The sequence below is a fragment of the Schistocerca gregaria genome, chromosome 4 (assembly GCF_023897955.1).
Source record: "Schistocerca gregaria isolate iqSchGreg1 chromosome 4, iqSchGreg1.2, whole genome shotgun sequence".
Lineage (NCBI taxonomy): Eukaryota > Metazoa > Arthropoda > Insecta > Orthoptera > Acrididae > Schistocerca > Schistocerca gregaria.
In genome coordinates, this window is record NC_064923.1 from 503,693,694 (window position 1) to 503,713,460 (window position 19,767).

The 19,767-nt window shown below is 42.1% G+C and overlaps 1 protein-coding gene across 6 annotated transcripts in view; it reads left to right on the forward strand.

The window, feature by feature from the left end:
- Positions 1-19,767, forward strand: part of LOC126268074 (potassium voltage-gated channel protein Shaker) — a 1,571,080-nt gene that overhangs the window by 693,177 nt on the left and 858,136 nt on the right. Inside the window, exon 1 of one of the 6 annotated variants that reach the window (XM_049973529.1) lies at positions 10,816-11,122. The exons of the other annotated variants lie outside the window; for them this stretch is intronic. Within the exon in view, the coding sequence (XP_049829486.1) occupies positions 11,064-11,122 (59 nt within the window). The 5' untranslated portion in view covers positions 10,816-11,063. Of the gene's footprint in view, positions 1-10,815; positions 11,123-19,767 lie in introns of those variants that run through there. 6 annotated transcript variants of the gene reach the window in all.

Here is a 19,767-nt window from a genome sequence, read left to right on the forward strand (position 1 = left end):
GTTGAACTGATAGAGCTTGACATCCATAAAAAGTTGATTAGTTTGTGTGTGTGTGTGTGTGTGTGTGTGTGTGTGTGTGTGTGTGTGTGTGTGTGTACCGCTCCCAAAGCGTCTCATCTCCGAAAATCAAGACAATTTTTTACTGAGATGTGAACATAGGCGTCATTGTTAAGGACAAAATGAACAACGTCCTTAATATTTTGAATAATTTTTGCATGGCGCAAATGGTAAACAATGCTGAGAAGGTAATCAAAAAATACAGCGTCAGTCTTAAAACGTACACTTACAAATATCAGCTACCTCACATCACTACGGCCAGATAATAAAGCTAAAGGTCAGATTGGGAAATCTCGCAAAACCGTAGACATGTACAGTAATCTTCTCTAGGCCTAAGACTAAAATACCTGCTTCTGCAAGCGTGCTAGCAATGTGTGTGAAAGATACAGAGAGCGCTGTAGATGCAAAATTCTCAAAACTCTGCGATTTGTTCAAACTAATTTTTGAGGAGGCATTTCCAAAACTGGTCACTTCAGCAGCAACAATAGCTAAGGCAACTAAATAGGTAACTGTGACTATCAGAAAGTCCTCTCAAACTATTATACATCGGTTCTTTACAAACACCCTGTACTATCCAGAGTCCCTGAATTTTTGTTACGTTAATAAGAAATATATGTAGAAAGGCACTGTTTGCTACAGAAAAGAAATCATTTAATGACAAAATAATAAAAAATGCAAAAAATAAAAGTACAGCACTTCATATAACAAGAAACTGGAAATAGCAACAAAAAAATGAGCCCGTCAGTCGATTCACTATTGTATGACACACACCTTATTTTGTTTAGTTAGTTGTCATTATTTAAAAGACCCACTTAATTGCGTTAATTGACTGTTCACGTGGTTTTTGCTTGAATAATTTGGGGTGAAAAACACACGACAGTTCTGTAATATTGTGCAGTATTTTAACTAACCGGTTTTCGGCTGTTGAGGCATCCTAAGGTACAGAGGTAAATATGGATGGGTGTGAATTTAGTGAAAACAAAGATTGTGCGCGTTTTACATCCAAAGAGTCTTTGAACTACCTGTCAAAGGTGACAATTGTTTACATTTGCTGTAGGACTACAGTGGGAATATGAAGTAAAACAATTTAGCGCAGGTAAAAGAAATGACACACTGAGTTAATTAATTACGTGAGAAGTTACAACAAATGTTCAGAAAAGAAAAATAGCCTGTGCGTAATCAATAAACTTTGATTAAATGTTCTAAGAGCATAACTGAACACAATAATATTGTCTGAAGCAAGTATAATATTACTAGTGAGACACATGACGACTAAACTGGTAACTGAAAAACGTCCACAAAGGAAGAAAAATAATGGAAATAATAAACTTACATCAATTTTTCCAGTCTCGACTCTGAATGATCGGAAGCAGTTCACTTAACACACAACTTCTAACTACAGATACTGCAAATAAACCCATCTAGCGTAAATGTAATAATCTCTCACGCTTATATTCCTTACATTTTCCGTCATTTCAGTTACTCTGGTTTCACGATTTTACTTTGTATAGTTACACTTGTTGGACTTACCGGTTGAGTCTCTTCACAACTCTCGCTAGTAATATTTTACATGTTTTAAACAGTACTATTTGGTTATCTGTTACCAAAGTTTACTCAGTTTGCTTAGTTTACTTTTCTTCTCTGAACAGTTGTTGTTCAGCATCTCATTGTCTCGTGTATTTGAACCGTACACGTTCTGTTCAATAACTACCTCTACTACATCCTCGCCGACCGTTGTGACAGAGCGGTTCTAGGCGCTTCAGTCCGGAGTCCCGCGACTGCTGCGGTCGCAGGTTCGAATCCTGCCTCGGGCATGAATGTGTGTGATGTCCTTAGGTTAGTACGTTTAAGTAGTTCTAAGTTCTAGGGGACTGATGACCTCAGATGTCTACCATAGTGCTCAGAGCCATTTGAACCACATCTTCGTCTGCAGATAACTCGCGTCAACCTTCACCCCCCCCCCCCCCCTCCACTTTTCCCTCCCGTTTGTTTACGGCGTTCTCTGTTGATATTCTATTCTTTCTCAACCGTCATTGTCAACTGTATTTCAGTGCCCTTCTCTTTCATTAGCACTTCCATTTCTGAAAATACTGAACACGTTTCAAATGTGCTAAACCAATTACTAGTGTTCTTAATAAACACTATTATTAGTATTACCATCATTAATGCGAGTCTTTATTACTGCTATTGTTATTATTATTGTTATTTAATATTTCAACATTTTTACGTATGTGTTGTGCCTGGTCACGTTCAAGAGAGGCCCTTAAGGTCCTAATCTGGTCTGGCAAAATAATCAATAAATATTTTATTCAAGCTAATTGTCGTACTCCAAATTTTATCGAAATAATTCTTCTCATTTTAGTCGTATATGGAAATTTAATAATCCTTGGCAGCCAACTGAGAGACTTTAACATTTTTGTTAGGTGACTGTTAACAGACGTCGAGTAATTCGTGAAATGCATATTTGATCGTCCAGTGATTTATTGAAAACATTGAGCATCAATCGGTTTCGGTCTTAAATCATCATCAACAGACATAAGTTTAAAAACACTTCAAGTACGTACATCTCTCGTGTCACTATTTGACCGTGTATATCAGATGTTGTGATGTGTAATAATAGTATTACATGTTATAACACCTGAGATGTATCCACTTTTAAATAATGTATTTACTTCTACAGTTTTTAACTTTATACTCGTTGAAGATGTTCGAAGACCGAAACTGGTTAACCCCTAAGGATTTCAGTAAAAAGTTGACGGTAAAATATGCATTTCACGAATTAGCTGAGAGACTCTTTGGATGTACTTAGCTTCAAATCACACGTATTTATCTTTGTACCTAATGGCGGCCTAACAGCCAAAAACCCGTTAGTTAAATAATGAATGTTATAGAATATTATACAAGATTCGTGTGTTTTTTTCATTCATAGCGAAGTAGTTCATATTAGATGCACACCGCTGCTCGCAGTTTATATTGAACTGAAGGCACACAACTATCTGTGAGGCGAGACAGGAGGGGAGTTCCGTTTTCAAAGATCGTACTTTTTCCACAAGGCGGATGGTGGAGGGAGAGGGCAGCTGACCCCCGCTGGGTGCGCCCTCGCATGACGACCCCCTCGCTTCATTCGGGCAGCTGTTAGCGCGCAGAGGAAGCAGCTGGGGTTAGCCGTGCGGCTGAGCTCGGGTCGAGTCCAGGTGAGGCGGAGAAGATGAGTGCGGCGCGGACCTGGCCGCTAGTTTTAACTGGCTGGCCGTATCCTTGGAAGCGGGCGACACGTGCTAAATATAGCGGCCGAGGCAGACAATCGCGAGTTAATTGGCGCGTCGCTGCTCCCAGGCGTGTCGGCGGCGCAGCGCCTTTTGTGTCCCTCAAATAGGGCGAGGCCTCCTCTGAAAATTTCATTCTTACTCAGCGACACGAATGCCGGAGTGCCCCTCACGTAGTTCCGCAGCACAGGAACAGCTGCTCCAACCCTCGAATCATATGCATAACCATCCACGTAGTGCGAAAAACCATGGGCGTTGCTAAATTTTGATATCTTGTAGGAGGTCCATGACCAAGGAATTTATTGCTAGCGCACTCGAGCAGATGTAATTTCGATGGATCGCTCACGCACTGCCTGTGATATGTAAGCTATAAGAGAATCTCAGACCAGAAAGCAGTGTTGACTGCAGTAGGAACTGTGTGTCAGTAGTAGTAGGTAGTAGCTAAGAGTCTGGTGTATCGAGTTGGCTGAGCCGGTCGTGGGGAGCGATGGCGGTGCCCGAGCGTTGTAGTACAAGGTAAAAACAGCCTCGCGCATATGTGGTATTGTTATATCAAGTCCCATGTAAATGTTTTTAAAAAATCTCTTAATAGTAATCTTTCTTATAAAAATTAACTTTTGACAATCATTCGGCCCAGCCAACTCGATACACCAGACTGCTAGCTACTACATACTACTGCTGACACACAGTCTCTACTGCAGTCAACACTGCTCTCTGGTCTGAGATTCTCTTATAGCTTACATATCACAGGCAGTGCGTGAGCGATCCATCGAAATTACATCTGCTCGAGTGCGCTAGCAATGAATTCCTTAGTCATGGACCTCTTACAATCTTTGATACTTCCATACCGTTTCAAGATTACCCAACTACAGCATCTTGTAGATGATGCGGTGTAATTCGATGTGTCGTCCCTATACAAGCTATTATCTCATTGTCAGACAGAAGGATCATGTGTCAGAGGGAAGACGAGTGGTCGGAAGTAGTAAACAACAAACTGTGGAGAATCGAATTGAGTAGACAAGAGTGGCGGACTTCATGCAAGTCGCACCGGCATAATGAAGTGGCGCTCATCGGATTAAGAATAGGACACCTTCCATTGACAAACATTCTCCCCCACTGCCGGACATCATGTGTTTCATGTACTGACTTGAGGGTAACCCTCTTTTGGCTGGACTTCTATCTACCATTCTAGTTGGGAATGGACCCCTACCTAAGTTACTGGGGAGAGAAAGTCAAAGAGATCAGAGTGAGTACCTCATACCCTGCTTTTGTTTAAGTAGTCAACCATTCGCGTAACACACTATTTGCCATAAAACACGTTTTTCCAAACGGTTATTGGATTTTAATACATGCAAAAATGGTTTAAATGGCTCTGCGTACAATGGGACTTAACATCTATGGTCATCAGTCTCCTAGAACTTAGAACTACTCAAACCTAACTAACCTAAGGACAGCACACAACACCCGGTCATCACGAGGCAGAGAAAATCCCTGACCCCGCCGGGAATCGAACCCAGGAACCCGGGCGTGGGAAGCGAGAACGCTACCGCACGACCACGAGATGCGGGCTTAATACATGCAAAACACATAAACAGTCATTACAGGCATCGTTGAAGCCACAAGGTTTGTACGTCGGTACCCAGTAATGAAGCTGACGATCTTGTGACAGCTCAGTAATGCAGTTTAACCACAATGCGTTTAGTAATTAGTACCTAGGATATCTACGAACGTGAGTGCAGCTCTCGTGTTCTTTTGAAAGCAGCCTCCTAAGAAGAACAGAACGACCAAACTCGGCTTAGTTGGCTGAGTGGTTGATTTGGGGGAGGGGGGGGGGGGGGGACCGAACAGCGCGATCTACAGTCCCCATGGATTAGGGAGGAAGTGGGCCGTGCGCTTTCAAAGGAGCGACCCTGACAGTTGCCTGAAGCGATTTAGGGCAATCATGGGAAACCTAAATCAGGATGGCCGGACGGGGGTTGAATCCTCGTCCTCCCGAATGCGAGTCCAGTGTGCTAACCACAGCGGCACCTATTCAGTAACCTCGACTTACTTCCTCGGTTACTCTTCTCGTGCAAGCTGTTTATATCCCCGATTACATTATATTTATACCCGAGTTTATTACTAATAAATCCAGTATTCCTCGATCTCATTATAATTTTTCTTAGGATCGTGACATTCCCTCTTTTTAGTTTTATGTTGAATATTTAGTTAACACACTTCGAGAGTCCATAACTCGTATAACTTGTGTAGTGCTATCGGAGATATATATGCTGCAATGTATGCAGGCATCTAGACTGTAGCGTTGTTTTTTGTTATCGGGTGTCTGAATCTCACCGGTAGTACATTCACATTTTATGGGTTACCTGGTCGATAACTGTCACTTTCTGACGAATGCAATTCCTCGTACCTCTCAGTGTGTACAACTGGATCTATGGATACTTGTATCAACGAGTGTACATATAATGCAGTTGCCGACCTGAGTAAGGCGTATATTGCGGAGTTTTTCATTGGTAGGAAATTTTACGCTGATGTGCCTTTTACATTTCACTGCCGACGAGAGATGAACATTTCATACTTTCTCACAAACGATGTTCCATTCCGACTGAGGACACTTCTTTCATTCGGTTACAGTGGGCTGTTTACGTCAGGACACTATAAATGACTCTGTTGACAAGTAATTTTGGTACGTTTGAGTAATAGATTTTGCGTTTTAATTTTGCTTTCTTACTTCTTTCTTTACGCGATAAACCAAAGCGCTCGCCACCGAGTCTAATAATTGTTATTAAGTAATTTATAGCCAATAAATTAAGTCTTTCTTTGAATAAAATTTGGAGTAATATTAATATTTACAATGGCTTAGTTGCACTTCCACCCCTTCAGTGTTCTAGGCTTGAGGGATGTGCCAGCTTTGCACCAGTCGACACAGCCAGTAATTTGGATACCTTGTGCAATGCTTAAGAGAGTCGTCTTCATTGTGCTGAACTTAGCACTTATCACTGTCGTCCAGTCTCTGAGAAGATGTACGGACTTCGTGAAGTCTTCGGGCAATAGCACTTTCATACAGATATCGTCTGTGTGTATTATGTAACGTAGTTTGATGTTGTGGAGCATTGCGGTTCTAATTCCCATCAGTATATTTGTGTCGCCATGCTAGAGATTCTGCAAGAAACTGGTAATGCGCAAACAGAAAACTGTTCAAACCACGAAACCGTTCAAATGGTTCTGAGCACTATGGGACTTAACTTCTGAGGTCATCAGTCCCCTAGAACTTCGAACTACTTAAACCTAACTAGCCGCGCGGGATTAGTCGAGCGGTCTTGGGCGCTGCAGTCATGGACTGTGCAGCTGATACCGGCGGAGGTTCGAGTCCTCCCTCGGGCATGGATGTGTGTGTTTCTCCTTAGGATAATTTAGGTTAAGTAGCGTGTAAGCTTAGGGGCTGATGACCTTAGCAGTTAAGTCCCATAAGATTTCACACACATTTGAACATTTGAGACCTAACTAACCTAAGGACATCACACACATCCATCCCCGAGGCAGGATTCGAACCTGCGAACACAAAACGGTGAAGCGAAACTTCTGAAATGAAATGATCGTACGGCATTGATGACCGGGAGTATATACCTGGTGAACTTCGGCCACAGATTTGCACGTCATTTCAGTCGATGCCGTAATGGGCGGCTTGCGTCTTGATGAAGATGAAATAGTGCTGAGGACAACACCACACCCAATCCCCAATCTCCGACCTGGTATCGAACCTGGGTCCACTGCATGGCAGTCAGACACGCTGACCACTCAGCTATAAGGCGGACAGAGCGGCGATGATCACGCTGACGGTGAACGCTTTAAACCTACCATCACTATTGTCACCGAGCGTCAGGTAGCACCCCTGTGACCCACACCGCGATGTCAGAGGCTGGGAAGACGCTGCGGAGGGGAGCCGAGCCAGCAGCACCGGCAGCAGCGGCACAGCCTCTCGGACGGTGCGCTGCTTTGACGTCACGGCACGCCACGCCACGGCGCGGCCGCACAAAGGCGGATATTGACTTTAGTTATTTACGACGGTCTGAGGCGGCGGCTGGCGGCCACGGGCCGCAATCGGCGGCACGCGCGATTGCTTCGCTACCCCCACCACCTTATACACGCCCCACCACCTCCTCCGCACCCCCCACCACCGCCCGCACAGCCCCCACCACCACTACCACCACCACCACCTTCACCACACGCCCTCCCGAGGGATTTCCGTGCCTGTGCCTACGGCTACATACGGGTCGAATACTGAAGCTCCTGCGGTTTTTCGTTTGAAAGCCAGTCTCGGCTATCCTCAGTTGTCGTCGAAGCTCGCCATCAGCTACTTCCTCGTTCACTACGTGACAAAGTTGAGGTGCAAAACTAAAAACAATTCTGTACCGTACGTATTCGGAATTTCCCAGATTGCTGCTCTCCTATTTGCTTGATACATAAGTTCGTAGCGCTTTTACGTGATTTTAATAAATACAACAGATATACACAACAGAGAATTTAGTCATCAATAACACACTGACGGAAAAGATACCGATATCAAAAAATAATTAATGCAGATAATGGAATTTCGAGAAAATATTTATCTAGGTAACATACTTAAGTAACTAACATTGCAAGGTCACAGATTAATGTAAGTTCGAGATAAGCCACGGCAAATTTGAAACGCTTGTTCCTTTATGACCGATGTAATCGCCACATTGCTGAATGTCAGCTTGCAAACGTACATGAATTGTGTTGCACAGGTACCGAATGTCAGTTTGTCGGATGGGGATCCACGCTTGTTGCAGTAGGTCGGTCAATAAAGGGACAGTTAATGCTCTATGTGGACGACACTGGAGTTGAAACTTCCTGGCAGATAAAAACTGTGTGCCCAACCGAGACTCGAACTCGGGACCTTTGCCTCTCGCGGGCAAGTGCTCCACCATCTGAGCTACCGAAGCACGACTCACGCCTGGTACTCACTGCTTAACTTCTGACATTATCTCGTCTCCTACCTTTCAAACTTTACAGAAGCTCGGCTGCGAACCTTGCAGAACTAGCACTCCTGAAAGAAGATACTGCAGAGACATGACTTAGCCACAGCCTGGGGGATGTTTCCAGAATGAGATTTTCACTCTGAAGCGGAGTGTGCGCTGATATGAAACTTCGAGGAGATACTGGCAGAAGTAAAGCTGTGAGTACCAGGCTTGAGTCGTGCTTCAGTAGCTCAGATGGTACAGAACTTGCCCGTGAAAGGCAAAGGTCCCGAGTTCGAATCTCGGTCGGGCACACAGCTTTAATCTTCCAGGAAGTTTCACATCAGCGCACACTGCGCTGCAGAGTGAAAATCTCATTCTGGAAACATCCCCCAGGCTGTGGCTAAGCCATGTCTCTGCAGTATCCTTTCTTTCAGGAGTGCTAGTTCTGTAAGGTTCGCAGGTTAGCTTCTGTAAAGTTTGAAAGGTAGCAGACGAGATAATGTCAGAAGTAAAGCAGTGAGTACCAGGCGTGAGTCGTGCTTCGGTAGCTCAGATATTGGAGAACTTGCCCGCGAGAGGCAAAGGTCCCGAGTTCGAGTCTCGGTCGGGCACACAGTTTTAATCTGCCAGGAAGTTTCGTATCAGCGCACACTCCGCTGCAGAGTGAAAATCTCATTCTGAACACTGGAGTTGTCCGATGATGTCCCATATGTGTTTGTTGGAGACAGATCTGGTGATCGAGCAGGCCAGGACAACACGTCGACATTCTGTAGAGCATATTCGGCTACAAAACGCTTTGTGATCGACCGTTATCCTGTTGGAAAACACCGCCTGGAGTGCTGTGGGGTATGGAGTTGTCGCAGGTTGGCCGTTTCAATTCATCCGAGGCACTACAGAAGGACCTCCGAATTCCATTACTTTTTTTTTCAGGAATTGGAATTTTTGCCTCATATTTTAGAAGGCTCTGAGCATCTTTTAAGCAATTAATAAAATATTTTTGAAAATTCTATAGTGTTGCCCCTTAATGAGAGATTTTACCTAGCTTAATGGAACAATCATTTGAGCGCCACCCGTACTTCACAATATTACATTATTCTTTTCTGTTTGTTTGTATCTTTGTAACACACTCAGTACCACCATCTGTGTGACTCGCCCTTGTGATACGGCGTCACTTTTTTCCTGGCTAGTATGAACACACCGTCAGGTGGCTTGCGGAGTATGGATGTAGATGTAGAATAGTAAGAATAATCGGAGTCTAACACCGTGGTAAGAGTGGGGTCATTGGAAGTGGAATACTAAACAAGTTGGACAAGGAGCCGGAGACGAATTTCCAGCGATGTTATCCTTTTCCTAAGGGAAATCACTTTCAATCTGACACAGTTGGGAAGGACTTGATATCAGCAATTAACGACGTGCTAGCGAAAACAAAAAAGAGAACAACCTGACTTTTAGATTTCAGGTTGCAGTCAGAGAAATTGTTTGTTACCTGACACACATGTGTGTCTCACTACAAGATTTTCAGACTTCACGAATTTAGAGACTGCTATACGACATTTTAAAACATGTTTATTAAAACAGAGAGTTTCAGGGCTACTAAACTACTACAGTCTTGATTCATACCACTTTTTGAATGATTATAGGACTCACTGACACTGGTAATTGATATTCCACAAGATGTCACCTGATTGTGCTGTACATATAAAAAAACTAATATGGCATATTTTATGTTGTTGTTAACATAAAGTTGTATTAATCACCAACAGAAAATTCAGTTGCTGCAATTCGTCCTGAAGTCTCGTAAGTTCTACTGAAAATAGAAAATAATAGAAATCACAGTGTTAGCTGAATGTGAGTTGATCACACTTTATATTTAACACGGAAATAATGTTCTCCATTCATTCAGAAACGTTTTCTTTTTTTTTTTTTTTTTTTTTACTCATGGTCATTAAACGTGGGAGTAGCAGTTCAGTGTATACATAACACGAATTAAGAGGTAATTCTTTTACAAAAAAGTCTCTTGGAAATATATCTATACATGGAATCGTAGGCGTCATAAAATACAAGCCTTCACGACCGTTAATTTTATTTCGGATTACTTCTTGGTCGAGTAATTTTTTTTTAACTATCTGTAGGCATTGAATCAAAGCCACGACATTCCCTCTACTGAAGATTTCTTCCACAGACGGAAAGAATTTTTTTCGGAAAATCGTTATAAAACTGGTTAGTCAGAGGAAAAACTTTACAATTGTAAATCCCAGAAAATGCGCATCGAATGACATGTGTACCTTGCAATAAGGGCAGCATTGTGTTATTTTGTGATTCGAAGGACTGCAGGTGTGGATTTTTATTGTTCTAGACACAGGAAAAGTGTAATACTAATTACAGCGTTTTGGCTATCAGTATTATTCCTTTCCATTATGAAAGAATAGAATATAATTAGTGACATCGAAAGTCAAAGGAAATTGTACCCGATTTAGTTCCAGAATACACCGCTGCCAGTCGATGCAAACACTTTGCTTTGGCACGCTTCGCGTCAATGTCCTCCATAATATTTACGTCCGTCGCGGCAGTGTTGTTTTCGTGTGCAGAAAGCAGTTTGTGTGTGTCTGAAAACAATGATAGTCATCGTCATGCGACGCCAGCATTACATGAAAATCGTATTACACCCTCTTTCCGTGTGCCTTTAAAACGAAAGAAAAATCTGTATAAGTAGTTTTATTAGTGAAGTGTCGTTTCCCCGGACACTTAGCCGTTTAGCATGGGGATGACATCAAATCTTGATCGAGCAATACGCGGGGCTCAATGCGCCAGATGCAGGTATGGCTTTCGTAGTTATTGTAGACTGCAGATAAATTTTCTACCGTCAATTCCCTTCACACAAGGCTTTAATACTCCACAAACACCGCGTGAAGTCATGTGTAAAATAAGTCTAATGTTCGCAAGTTTCCGATATTTTCTGTTAAGCAGATAATAAGAGCTGTTTCTCATTAAATGGGCTCAGTTATTTACAAAGTTAACTATGGTTTTTTAATTTGTATTTCCTGTTCCACTAACGTTCGATAGGTACATAGAAAATAATATTCATTTGCGCAAGGAATGTAATTCATAGTGCGAAGCCTAAAAAGAATACATAATTTTCGTCTGATTCACTGGGGACTTATAAACAAGTAGAATGTTCACTTCATCTGTGCAGAGCTATCTTTAAATATGTTCCACCGTCGTTATAATATTGTCTTTCCATCTACAATCAGTTGAAGAAAATATTTTCAGTGCAATAACATATTGAAACCTTTGTTTAATGACACTGTAATTCTGATCTAAATTTTGAACAGAAAAATACTATTTACGTAACTGCACGCCGTAGGTGCTGTTCTTTTCTATTGCACATTGGTTGCATCATACAAAACCTAATTCGTAATAACATATTCAGTGTTCTACATTAAATCAGATACTCCATTCGTGTTTAAGTGTAAAGTCAGTGTTACAAAGCTCATAAAGCTTGTTTTTGGACATTTTTACCTTTTCTTTTTTTTTCCCTCTTATCTTTGTAGAACCAGCAAATGAGAGATTCTCTGATTCATTTACGGCAAATTGTGCATATACTGCATTTACAAATATTTTTTTGTCTTGGGTACCTATAAAGCTAACAGCTTCGAGGACTTATTACATTTCGTAGTTCGTAGGAGATAATTTTTTATACATTTGCAAAGCATTTGAGGGAATAGCTGTAAGAAATTAGTTGCTTCTTATCCATCTTTTAGTGAAGTAAGCTGTCCTGGTGTTTCGTGGTGTCCCAAACGTAACGTTATTATTTCAAATTAAAACCTCGCTCGTATGATATATCACTAATGGTCCCTGGTACTTAACTTGTGTCTCCATTTGAGTTTGATGAAATCGCTAACAATTTTTTTTAGTGCGGCGTTTCTGTATATTTCCGTTCCTTCGTGTAGTACGTGAGTTGTCCGGACAGAGAAATCTACGTTTCTTGGAGTTTAACTGTTATTGGTGTCCATAGTGGAAGGAGGTGGCGATCGAACGAAGTGAATTTCTGGAGATGGTGTTACGCACACCTGAGGTTTCCTTATCGTCACTGCCCTAGTAGCACTCTACAATGTTGCCAGTCGCACTGGTTTGTAAAGTTATATTAGGAAATAATCACTAATTTAAGTTAATGTATTCGATCTGACTAAGTTTATGTACTTACATACAGGCAACTATGTTGTATCGAAACTTAAATTTAGCTTATTGGTTCCTTTGTATGGGGAATTTTAAGTACTATACGAGCTAAGTCGTGGACCCTCTCCAACCTACCGCCTCTGCCCCCCCCCCTCCCCTCCATCCACCACCTCCAGACTTTCCCTTGCATTTTTCATAGTTGGTGTACGATATATTGTAACACTCCACCCGTCACTTTTCTGGTTTCGGTGTGTGTTCACCCCAGGTAATTGACTAACAGATCAACAGAGAGTGCAAAGCTGCCGCAATGTCGGATAACGCAAAGAAAGTAATAAGGCCCTGTGACTCCTGATTGAACTGCGGTGGCAGTGTTGACATTAATTGGTTCGGAATTGATCCCTTTTAATTAAAAAGGGGTGGACATTGATGTTATATTCAGCTATTTAACACCAGATGCAAATGTTGAAAATAAAATTAATTAAGAAAGTGAATTGGGATTTCAACTACTTGATTGAAAACAGATGCAGTCGATTAGCAAAGATTTATTTTAACTCATGACCTTCAATCATCACATTACATGACTCTCCTAACAGGCAGTGGCAATAAATTGAGTTTGTGTGGAGTAAAGCACGATAAATCAAAAGTAATTCCTATCGACTGACCCAGGTGTAATGCGAATTGCGAGAAGAATTCTACAATACACGGCCCATGAAACCCTCGTGAAAACTTTGCCGACATGATCCAAGAAATTAATCAGTGGCCGGAGTGGGCGCAATATCACCGAATACAGCGTGTTGGAGCGGCGTTGTTGTGTGGACATCAGCCGACCTCATGGTGCTGCACGGCTGCGCTCGTCTATTCACTCCTAGCTATCTTGCCCAGTACATAGCTGAACCAAAACTTTCTATCTCCAAGCTCAATCGTTCCATTTGCTAAGTCCTAAACTGCAGAGATGCTCACTCTTTCTCAGGAAAGCTGAGTAAAGAACACCACGTCCGCGCTCCAGGCAAGCTGGGAACGGAAGACCACTACTGAGACTTCTGCCAGTCCACTCTTCGCCTCAGTTTCCCCTCCAGCAAAATCACTTACGCCAATTGCAGCGCAAGTCACGTTAATTATGCGTCGCTTCCCAGTGCTGACCAATGCCTGCTCTGGGAAGTGAACAAATTCCCACTAAATTTCCGTTCCTCTCAACTTCTTCTATTTAGCTCCCTGCAGGCCACCCATCAAGGTTAGCGTCTGCACAAATGCCAAGTTTTCCGGAATTCTGATTCCCAGGAGAGTACTTCAAATTCCTTGGTCCTATGTTCCCATCTGTCGCTCTTCGCCAGATTTACTTCAGTCTGTGCGTACCGTGAATTCAGCGTGAAGTTGCTATAGTCACGAACAAGAATATTTTGACCTCTGTTGATCGCTCCACTGTAGCTTTGCGCTGGAGGCCACGCACTGTTACCGCTTTCTCAGAGCTTGAGCTGCCCTAAGCTGCCTATTGTCGCTTCCCTTAGCCACTCCCCCGGCTGGCCACGGTCAACTCTAAATACTTCCCTGGGGTAAATCAACTCGTTTCCACAAAGTTTTCATGTCGTGCGAATTACTTTAAAACCATCACCTGACATTAATTATTCCACTACATCCATACTATACCCTCTACACGATGCGTTGTGTCTTGTCAGTCATTTTGTTCAGCCCTAATGTTCGCTCAACGTGAGTTAGGTGATCTTTAATGACTTCATGTAAGGGGCATAGTTCTTGCTATCTTACAATATGTGTGCACAGTATACACCAGAATACTCGTCGAAGATTTGCCTACAATATTAAAATATAATACAGCTTACCTGAATTTAACATTTCTGTTACAGTTACTTATAACGCTAATTGCGCTACACAGTGTATCCAAGAAGTTCGTGAACCCATGGGTCAAATCAGTATATTGTATACTGGAGTACTGACATAAAAACTGTGTATACAGTGAATGTGTATGTTTCTTATACGGAGATGTACATATCTCCATATCCTCCTTTACTCTTTGCGGAGCACGTCGAGAGGGTTTTAAGCAATTCTTCATTAGGCCTGTACCGACAATAAGTCACATGCGACTTGATGTCTCGTTATGAATTGTTTAGCATGATAAGCTCCGGGCAGAGATCGCAATGACATTCCATTTCATACCACAGCTTGAGGTGGATTTCCGTTCAACATTCAAACGTATAGGGAGATTCTTCTTAGTTTGTGAAACAACGTTCCTCCTGTGTGAATTGTGGTGTATCGTGCATTTTTCGGAAAGTAACACTTTTGTGCGAGGTATTTTCCATTTGTGCCAACAAAGGAGTGAGTCTGCACTTTAATTATCAAATGTTTTTTAATACGGTCGAACAATGTTGACCGTGATACTTAAGGCTGAGCTGCTGTTCTGCGAATGGATGTCACTGCAGACTGCTCAGGTGATTAAGTGACGACTTCACGAGTTACCTCTAACGTTTTCTTAATGGGTACTAGGACTTCTCGAACACCTCATACATAGCGAAATTAGACCCAGTATTATGCTTCTGATTCACATTCATCGAATTTGCCAACTCTCAACGAGACCGTCACTTTCAAATTTAAGCTAGATCTGAGGCTAAGATACAGATTAGTTGTCCATCACTCCTAAGGTTTAGAGGGAGAAACCTATTGCAGTCTAAAATTCTCTTGGAGTTCAGAGCATCGAACAATGGATGGCCAACAAGAACTGAGCCCTTGTATAACTGTGTTACTCCGCGCTGCCGCAGGTACTGCGCCTCTGTTGCGAGTGTAGGCTGGGAAGGCGTGGTGTGGCGCTGCCCGCCTGGGCACGCGTCGCCAGCTGAGGCCTGACAAACACTCTGGCCCGGGCCGCGCGCCAGCGCTCTGTTTATTCCGGGTAAGAGATACGCCGGCCGCCAATAAGCAGCCGCCGCTCCACACTTTATCGCGCCACTCATTGTTACAGCATGAGCGGCTGTCGGGTAGGTAAACGCCCGCTGCCGTTGTGTTCTCCACTGGGCGACTTATACTTCGCTACAGTTGTTGTGAAACGGGAACTTGATCCTACAGATGCCTGTTTCGTCCCGTGACGTAATGATGTACTGTGTGACGTCATACCTGTGCGAACAGAGAGAGAGAGAGAGAGAGAGAGAGAGAGAGAGAGAGAGAGAGAACAAAGTACTAAATTCTGCCATATCTATTATTTTTGGAATGTTGGTTGTGGTGAATGGCCACTCTTTATCGTTGCCGAAGGTTTACGTTAAGTGAATGGAGACAGTTTAGTTCAGAGTTCGCGTAGACAACGAAAGTGAATATGAAATATTAGAAATGGTGAGACACTGACTGTAGCGTACCCCGAGGGATACACTAGGTTCAAAGCCGGCAGTTTGGTTGTGACTTATTGACGTGGTAATGAAGACTTAATTAATCCTTTTCGCCTTCTACAAAGTGCAACTGCTGTGAAAATTCTCCCTTACGCAACGTACACTTTTTTCTTTTATTTCGTATCTCACCCCGTGTCAGAACGTCCTCATAAGTTGATGACTCTTTACTACCAGTAAAGTTTTAGCAGTACAACTATTTTTGTGTAAAAACTGAGTATAAAGCAGAGGTGGTAGTCCTCAACGCCTGATGGGGATGTACCAACAAGTGGTTTTAAGTAGGCAATGATACAAAAGCAGACTGATGGCATATTTCATAGTATCGAATTGTAGCTCATCTGTCATGTGCTGATATCTAAACTCTCTTTAAATTTTAGAGTGTACCCGAAGGGAAAAATAAAACGACGATCAGGAAGTTAATCCACGGTGCTATTGGTTGTGGAAATTCAAGTTAACATATCCCACCCAATCCACAACCTCGGACTGTATTGCAAGAAACAGCGAATGTCGAGGAAGAAATTCCGATTATCCTAAAATTCCATCCGCCTTCATTTGTTGATTCTTAGTTCATTTTCGAAGTATCGCAGAACTTCGGCCTTTGGCTGTTTGTCAAAATTTGTGTGACAGCAAATGCTGCAGTACTAGCTGTACGTGTTGTACACAAGGAATGGACGTGGCCCAGTACTTCTGAGAGAACATGACATACGTATTATTAACAGGTAACACGCTGTACGGAGCCTGCGCATTGAAAGTGGTTGTGTTTTTTATCCCATAAGGCGGTACCATTCCATTGGTTAGATGGAACGTTTTAATCATACTTGTGATACGGCCACTCACGAGGTGACGCGGTAAGTGCCATAACCCGATTTACCAGAAACTCCGGTCGGTGGAATAAGGGTCAAAATAAGCGAAAACGTATCTCGTGTTAACTATAGATACTGAACCGTTTCAGAACAAATGACGGTTAAGGTCTTCGAGCTACTTTATTGGCCTTTTGGCCAGCAAATAATGCAACCGAAGCGATAACACTGTGACTAGCACCGTGGCTTCACAATTTCGTGCCCCGTGTTCGAAACCCGATTATTACTTTGATCTGTGTTTTTCATCTATCTATCTATCGATGTCCTTAGAAGTTTACTAAACGAATGTTTTACATTATACACTGAAATAACGTTATGCCTATTCGTCTATTAATTTTATAACTGATGAATAAATTTACAAACAAAAAGGAACAATAAATGAGTAAGAAAATTATTTGGAATTGTTTTCGGTGAAATCCCTGTAACGTATATTGCTTCGCAATCAACCGCACGCGCCAGTTTTCGGTAAAGTTATCAGTTATGCGTGGTTTGCTGCGAAGTTGTGGACAACGCCAGAAATCTTCAGCAGTGTTAAAGAGGATTATTTCCCGAGTGAGATTCACACGGACGAATGTGACTGCGGCAAACCTTTCTTCGCGCAATGATCTTGGTACTGGTAATATCTCAATTTTGAGTGTTTCTACGATCGGTATTATCCAAGAGAATGCGCCAAAACTTCCATAAGAATTAATATAAGGACGGAACATAAGAATACGAGAATTTAAAAAGATTGTAACCCTTGAAAATTCCATGCATACACATATATTAAAACATATGTTTGACACTTACTCAAAAACCCAGTTGTAATTTTACAATTAATGTAATGCCCTTGTATCTCCTACCTTGATAAGAGCCGGCCGTTGTGACCGAGCGGTTCTAGGTGCTTCAGTCCGGAACCGCGCTGCTGCTGCGCTCGCAGGTTCGAATCGTGCCTCGGGCATGGATGTATGTCATGTCCTTAGATTAAGTTAGGTTTAAGAAGTTCTAAGTTCTAGGGGACTGATAACTTCAGATGTTGTCCCATAGTGCTTAGAGCCATTTGAACCAGTTTGAACTTTGATAAGAAGAATTTGTGTAGTAATCTTCCAGGGACATAGTTAGATAAATGAAAAATAAAGCAAGCAATAATTGGGTTTCGAACACGGAGTGCAAAACTGAGAGGCTTCAACTCTAGCCACCGTGCCACCGTTTCGGCTGTCGTTTTCGTGCGCTAAAAGGCGTTGAAAGAACCTCGAAAATTTTGACCGTCCTTTCCTCAGAAGCAGTCGAGTATCTACAGATAATCTGAGATGTGTGTTCGCTTATTTTGCTCCTCTTTCACCTGAGCGCCGTTTCTGAGAAATATTTGACGTGTTCTCGTCAGAAATATTAGGCCACGTGGCATGCTTCATTGAAAACGCGCAACAGACCAATGTGGCCGTATTTACCGTCACAGAATTTTGGTGTCCCAACAGCCAACGAACAGTACGTCAAAAGGGTCTAAGGCCGCAATTGTGAAATAGTGCGAAGATAAACTCGGTATGAGCAACTGAAAGTGGAGTTAAGTCATTTAAGTAATTCATGGAAACTGTGGACCTGAGTTGAATAGAAAATAATGAAATTCCGAATAATATGAAAAAACTTTCAACTTTGGCGCTAAAAGCGCATCATCTGCTGTTTCCTCGTCCGCAGCTCGTGGTCGTGCGGTAGCGTTCTCGCTTCCCGCGCCCGGGTTTCCGGGTTCGATTCCCGGCGGGGTCAGGGAATTGCTCTGCCTCGTGATGGCTGGGTGTTGTGTGCTGTCCTTAGGTTAGTTAGGTTTCAGTAGTTCTAAGTTCTAGGGGACTGATGACCATAGATGTTAAGTCCCATAGTGCTCAGAGCCATTTGAATCTTTTTGCTGTTTCCTCATCTCTGAAGGGGTACCTGAAACTATTGGTTACAAAAAATCGGTGGGTTGTCAGTAAAGGAAATATTCCCTGGCCGGATCAAGAGCTATTCCCATATTTCTTGTATGTTAATGAAACTGACTTCCGATTGTATGTTTGTGCATTGGAAATGATTTTCTAATTCGCTTTTAAACTTTCATTAGTCTGCATCATCAGTTCGTCTAGAAGAAGTTGAGCAACGCGTAATCATCATTTGCTTTCAGATGTTTGCATATAAACTGTTTTAACTAATACCAGAACAATGATTTTATATAAAAGTAGATATTGCCCTGTATTGACTGTGGAGGTATCATTGCCAACAGTAAAAATAGGTATTTTTCTGAACTTGAAACGATTGCATTAGACCTTTGTAATTACTGTAGGACGACTGCAGAATCGACTGAAACTACTTCCCACTCTTTCTACTTTTCTAGATGCAAATGTTTCAGAGATACGACTACAGATCTAAATTATATTCTCTTCTAGAGAAAATTTTACGTTGATCTTACTTTTTGAATTTGTATCAACTGTTCTTTTCTACCCCGTATAATATTTCAATAAACTTATTAACTGACCGCGGATTTTTAAGTCATAAAAGTTACACTTTAGTGACTAAAATAGGCTGTTCCAGTACCTCAGTCAGGCTGTATAAAACCTACAATAAGCGTTACGAAAACTGAACGCAATGTAAAATACATAGCGTTGACGTATGAGCATATTATTATTATTATTATTTTTTAAAAACAAGGAATATGCAGTCGCACAATACAGCCGATACAATACAATACAGCTAATCCAATAACGTTCCAGCTGATCGCTAACCTTTTTATTTTTCCAGGATAGAAATACAGCATAAAACTCATATAGGTTTATGGTGATATACATGTAATATAATTTAAGAAACCAGTGGTTTCAAACATTCGGTCCACTGCCGGCTTCACACTAAATAACTGAAGCCATTTCTAGGTTTTCTAGAGAAAAACTGTAGCACTTGTCAGTCAAAATTATTTTATGTACCGAAAAAGAACGTTCTTCACAAATGGATGAGCCTGGGTCCTGCTTTATTTTTGGCACATGTTGGAAAGGAGTGCCTTATTCAGCTGGCTGGATTTTTCACTAAGTATGCCTGCCGCTGC